The sequence below is a fragment of the Parasteatoda tepidariorum genome, chromosome 2 (assembly GCF_982258835.1).
Source record: "Parasteatoda tepidariorum strain Cologne lab strain chromosome 2, Ptep-v5.0, whole genome shotgun sequence".
Classification (NCBI taxonomy): Eukaryota; Metazoa; Arthropoda; class Arachnida; order Araneae; family Theridiidae; genus Parasteatoda; species Parasteatoda tepidariorum.
The window spans coordinates 96,246,044-96,252,800 of NC_141756.1; the positions used below are offsets into that span (position 1 = coordinate 96,246,044).

The following is a 6,757-nucleotide window of genomic DNA, read 5'->3' on the forward strand; positions in this document are numbered from 1 at the left end:
GACTACTTTCAAAATTGACCCAACGTGAGCGTTATTAATACAGTTTCGGACAGGAGATTTATTTCCATTCATAACAGAAAATAATTGCTCTCACTGATAAGTACTTCCAAACTTGGAAATAATTTCATACGCGAATTTTCGAGTATTTTCAAACCTTGCTGGTAAATATTCGTGAAATTTAGGCACACCCACTTCAATGAATTTTGCCTTCAGATTTGAGTCGCACTGAATCTCAATCACTTCCATTTGCATATAACTGGGTACTGAGTCTATATTTATTGAGAAAATCAAAGAAAACAAACAAAATTTGTCTTCCAAAGAATTAAAATCTTTAAACCTTGTTTCAAATTCTATTCTAAGATTTGAAATTTTTTTCTGCGTATTTTTGATACGATGCAGTATCATCTAAACTAGATTTGTTCTTGTTGCACGTTGGGAAGTGCGTTAAATCTTCATTTTTCAGTTGCCTTTCCCAAAGAAATAGTTTACATTTGAATGCTTTTTTAATTATGTTAAACATGTTCGTAATGATCTGATCCTTGCCTTGTAACAATAAATTTAAATCTGATAAGTGCTTGGTTATATCAACCATAAAAGATTTGATTGAGATCCTTGGAGCAAGATAACCAACTTACCTCGCTATAATAGGATAAACCTGATTATGTGCTATCGAATTGATAGCTTAGTGTGAAACGGACTCCATTTCAGCGAATTCGAATTTTACATTTTCGAGCGGACAATTTAAAATGATCCGTATAGTTTATAAATAAAGTATATTATAATTTTATATGCTGGTTTCGTTTCTAATTCACATTTCTATTTTATTTTTACTTTGCTTCGGATATATTTACTGGGCCACAAAAATGTTCATCTCGGGTTGCGAGTTTGACACCTATGGTTTAAACGGTGAAAATGACTCATTGCCTTTTTTTTTTCTTTAAAAAAAACTCTATTTAATTTGGATTTTGGCTTTTTTAAAATTGCTCTTCTCATGCTACTTAGCTGCTTTTAAAAGTTCATGTTTTCTCTGTAACCTACTACATTACCAATGAAATGCCAGTTTTGGCAACTTTAATGCATTTAGAGTCGCAATTTTGTTTTTGTTATTCTTTGTATGACTCCTTGTTATTGAAATTTTTACATTCTTTTAAAAAATTTCCACTCTTTGCAAACAATATTAAAAGATATTTTTAGTTTTTAGCCTGTGTTAAGAAATTTTTGTTCTATCCATTACGAAAATCAAAAACAATTTCTTATTGCGTTTGTATTTTATTTCTTAATGTGCAACACATTTAGAAGGGCAACGTAAATTATGCGTTTTTCAGGATATTATTTGCAAATATAATAAAAGAATTTACCTTTAGAAGAGGAACGTATTCTAGAAGAATTATTACTTGGTGTCAAACTACATCTTCTAACTGTAGCTAAACCATGACCAGCACTGCTTCTTCTTCTATTTGCACCTCTCAGTCCTGGTGCACTAGATCTTCGATACCAACTCATTTCCTTAGAAATGATTCAACGATATGTATTGCACTTAGAATTTTATGTGTTACTCCAAGAATAGTACTGTTACCAGAATAACAGCGGGGCAAAATAAATTGTTTTATATCGAAGGATCGTTAATCCATTTTCTAGACTAACTTCAGCACTATTTTAAATTTTTTTTTAATATTTCAATCCTTTAAATGGACTTAACCATTCATCAAATTGAGTTATCGTACACTGAACTTCTAAAATAAAACTGAATTCGTTAGCAAACGATTTTAACAGGACACTAAAAGTCGTTTTAATTTTATGTATGATCGGAGCTTTTCAGATTCACTTCTGCGGGAAAAACTGTTTGAAATGATATTTTTATAAATAAAAAATGGCAACGTAGTGCATCAACCCTTTTCCATTGGCACAAAACTGACCTTTTCTCCGAAAATATCACCTTTTGAATCACCGCTTCGGCATGATAGTTGATAATCCCGAAAAGATTTTTTAAATTTTAGAATCTGCATACATTTTGGATGTTCCAAGTCATACGTATTTCCTGTTATCATTTCTCTGTAAACGTTCCAGATCTGCCATCAGCTCTATTTTTCGCTTCTATTTCCCCGGTCTTTAGAGTAGATATTTTTTTTTCTCTTGTTACGTTTTCTCATAATTTTGACTTCAGCGCACTTTTTCTATCGTTATGGGAATTGAAAAAACGTTTGTTCATCGTCAGGAGCAAAAGAAGTGGAAAGCTGGGGGCGTATTTTTAGAGGTTTGTATAAATCTTCACCGCTCGTAAACTTGACTTCAGAAGAAAAATATTCTTGACGACGCTTTAAAATAATGATTGCTTGATGGTTACATTACCATTGTAGGTAGCATTGACAGGATTCCCACGGGTGTTACAAATTTATGAATGTGGCAGAGAATTTACGTTAATCCTCGTAGCAATTTCTTATTTTCAATCCATTTAAGACCATTATTGCAAAAAGCCACCGCTCGTACGTTTAATGAAGAATTAAAAAGTGATAGTAACATTAAGATGAAATTCGCATTTTATTATATTTTCACCTACCGGAATGTTTTAATAACTCTAAATAAATGCATCTAGATTCGAAGTTTAGAATTCGATTTTTTACTTCTAAAATGAAATGGAATTCAAGTAACTTTTGACCTCTTTAAAACAAAATGAACACCACTTTTAAAGTCTTATCTGAGTACGAACACTGGAAAAACAGAATATTTTAAAACGATATGGTAAGTATGTCTTACCATATCATTTTAAAATATTTCGTTTCAGAAATGAATGAATAAAAAAAAAAGAAGAGAGAATGAATGATTAAAATAATGCTTGAAAAAAGAATGGTGAAAGAGTTAAGGCATTTTTGCTTAAACTAAGTTAATATTTACTTTATCACTTGATTTTTATTTTCAAAAAAGCATCTGACGGAAATTTTTTTTATCAGAATATAGACATTTATATTTTTAATACATAGTGATGAACGCTTATATCTTATGGTTCTTAATGAAACCGTATGATACAAGCATAAATTAGTTATTATTTTTGGTGTGAAAAAATAGAACTTATTGCATATTTAGAAATAAAGACATATCTTTTTGTAAAACTACAAAAAATGAAAGTTTTTGCGTGTCAATTAAAATGGCTTTCATATTTTTGATAAGTATAATTAAAGAGCACATTATAACTAAAGAGATCCCGCAGTGGACTGATCGTTAAGACACAGTTCCCAGCAGATCACCGATGTCAAGCATCACTGGCTGCGGTCAGTGTGCGGGTGGGTGACCACTTGGATCAGCCTGCGTAGGGACCGAGGGTGTGCGGTATTGGCCCTTGTTAAACTGCTCTACCGTGAAGTGCTCGACTTCGCGTGCAGGTCGACGGGCTATCGAAGCGGGGGTGCCATCCCCTCCGCAGAGGATCAAAATTGTGATGGCATGTCTTCGGATCATCCTCAGGGATGTTTCCCAGACCGTCGCCAATAGCCCATTGTGCAGCTCTAGTGCGACGTAAATGAACAACAGCAGCAACAGCAATATAACTAAAGAGTAAGCTTATAAATTCTTGGATATTTTTTACATAGCGTAACCGATTCTCGTAGTCTTCTTTATGGCGCGTTATATATATATACACACACATGCAGTACAAATACAATAATAATGAATTCATTATTTCGTGCTTAATTTTTCTTATCTATATCTTTTAAAAAAATGTAAAATGTTTCATTTATTGATAAATTTTTGCTCTCCATCTTTATACACATACTAGTTTAATACACGAACCTGCAATTTTCCGTTTCCCATCTGGTAATTTATGCACTTGCACTTCGATTTTTAAGATTACGTATGCATATAGTATAGTCTCGTATTACGTATACATATAGTCCTTGTCTGATATGCTGTTTATTTGTTTTTCTTGAGGTAGTCGGTATGATAATACCCCCCTGACGGAGCTGCCATGTATGTCAGTATATATATATATATATATAAGAGTAAAAATAAATAATTTAAGGTCACTAGCTAATATAAAAGTCCGAATTTTTAAAGATATGCAATTTACAATTTTTAATAATACGCTCAAGGCAGGAATATCTAAACTTCAGTCTTAATCTTTATCCACTATTAATATCTTGATAATTTGTCATTTTATGGGAAATTCATCTCGCGCGTTGTGTACAAATATACAATATTGCAATTTTTTAAAAAACCTTCTAAATAACACACGATAAAATTACTTATTTCGTGGGAAACTGCTTCTTTTAAACTGTTCAATAAAACTGAAATAATTTTGTTATCTATTTGATGTTCTTAAGATAAAAAAAATCGTTTTTGTAAAAAGTAATTTAAATGTGTAGATAGTATATGCATTCAAAAGTATATGCATTGTTGGAACCAGATAAACAAAAAAAAAAAACAACCCAAAATGAGGATAAATAATCTATTTATTTACATACATTTTCAAAGTTAAATAAAAATGCCAAAAGCATGTAGATAAGGCAGGTAAAAAAATAAATACATATATTGGAAGACTTTTTTAGGAGTTCCTCAGTGATGAACACATTAGGATGAAGATACTAACTACATATACCCTAACAATTATTAACAGATTCATCAAAAGTAAACGTACTACGAAATAAATAAAACATGTAATAATTTTAACATCTTAACAGTAGATGAAATTGTTCTTTAAACTCTAATCTCATATTTGAAGCGCTTAGTTGGAGCAGGTATACTAATGGTATAAAAATGAAAAGGTATAAAAATGAAAAGTTTAGGTTTTAGAGCATATTGTGTTTAAAAAAAATGTGTTTAGAACTTATGATTTTCTTTTTTTGCAAAATCATTAAATAAGACGGATTTTAGTGGGAAAATGTGTTTAGTAAATAACTTTTGCCGTTTTAGGCATATTTTGAAAAGCAAGAGATTCCAATTTTACAAAAACATTCTTCTAGTTATGCAATAAAATATCATTTATCATTATTATTTAAGTAGAAGAATGAATATTGATAATATGAAGCAGAATGAATATTGATAATAATATTGTAGCAATACAAATTCCCCAGACCAGAACATGGCTTCTTAAACTTTAATATCGAGACAATTATCGATTTTTTTCATACGAAAAAATTTTTAGTATAAACCACAGGGAGAAAATTATTTTTATTAACCTGAATAACTTTTGCTCCAATAATCGGATTTTTTCGAACTAAGTCCAATATTAATGGATAGCAGGAGAAAACCCCTTTTAAATGAGCCCCAAATAGATGCTTTATTATAATTCATTGATTTGGTGAGTAACTTGTAAAGTTCAGCCAATTTGTAAGCCATATGGTTAAATATTAATAAAATGGCTATTTCTAGGAATATTTGAGAGCTATGTTCGAGACTTGAAAATATAAAATTAGGAAAACTTAAAAATAAATAAATAAAATTAACAGCCAGCACATAATAAGTTTTCTATGTCGCCGAAGGATGGCATTTTCGTACTGAAAACGTCTCCACAAGCAATTATCAATATTTAAGATGTGTCTTGCCCTTCCTCCGAATTTGTAACGGCTGAACTGAATCACTCTGTTTAAGTGCAAGATGCTAAAATATACCTCGCTACCTCATTTAAAATTGCGATTTAAAGTTTAAAAAGATCAGGTCTAGAAGATTCGTTTTACATATGAAGCTGTTTTAAATTTAAAACAACCTAACTCTATTTTAAAATATTAACATTAAGCGTGCTAAAACTACCTAAAATTATTCTTTCAATATACTATAAAACATTTAACATTTATGCAGGACTGTTTGTTAAAACAGTGATGGAAAAAGAGAAAAAACTGGTAATAAAACAAATTCATTTCTAATTTGTTTTTTAAAAGTTAAATATCTCTGAGACTGCCAAGTACACTTAAATTGTAATAGCATTAGATTATTTTACATTAAGAAAGAAGATTAAAAATTTTAGACTACGAAGAGCTCAATTATTTTTTTAAAGGAATTGTAAAAATAAAAATTCATATCTAGAACACCATTTACTCTAATCGAAATGTGGGATTATTTTTTTAAATTCACTTTCCCAATAACAGTAGGACCAAAATTTTCAAAGCAGCATATGGAAATAAAAACTCAAATTCGATGTAATGGTAGCAAAAAATATGGCGAACTCCTATTTTTTAAAAGGCAATGAAATATTTTTTTTTACCACAGTTTGAAAGCTTCTTTCATTTAGCACCTGGTATAGTCTCTAATACTGTACCCTCACATTAATTATATCATGAATTTTCACAATAATTATTTAACAATTAATAATTAATGTACCCTCACATTAATTATTTAACAATTCAGTCCAACATATGAAAGAACATCTTAGTAAAAATCAGGGACTCCAACCACGACAGATTCTCTGCAATTTCAGAAAATATTTTTTCCTTGTGATATTTATATTTTAATAAATTAGAATTTTGTACACCACTAAAGACAAATTATTTCAACGGACATATATAAGGTCATATAAAATTTTAAGTTATAATATTTTTTTTTTCTTTTTTCAAAAAAATCTGTTTTTGAAAATATTTGCTTTAGTTCACTACCACTGAAAAAAAATAATTAAAAAACAGTCACAATTATTTTTTAGTCCCTGAAACAACACAAAAAAATAATTAAAAAGTATTTTTTTTCAATTAAGACATATTGAGAGCAAAGTATCTCCATATTTTTAGAGATAATCTTTCAATGTATATTATTATCACAGTTGCCATTGCAGATAGGA

The 6,757-nt window shown here is 29.9% G+C and overlaps 1 protein-coding gene across 2 annotated transcripts in view; it reads right to left on the minus strand.

The window, feature by feature from the left end:
- Positions 1 to 2,230, minus strand: part of LOC107452739 (protein SSUH2 homolog) — a 42,927-nt gene extending 40,697 nt beyond the window's left edge. The window contains exon 1 of one of the 2 annotated variants that reach the window (XR_015431461.1): positions 1,359 to 2,080. Coding sequence is in view for 1 of the 2 variants with exons in the window: in XM_043044983.3 (XP_042900917.1) it covers positions 1,359 to 1,503 (145 nt within the window). In the remaining variant the exon portion in view is untranslated. Of the gene's footprint in view, positions 1 to 1,358 lie in introns of both variants that reach the window. The other variant, XM_043044983.3, reaches the window with a different exon arrangement.
- Between the last annotated feature and the right edge of the window lie 4,527 nt (positions 2,231 to 6,757).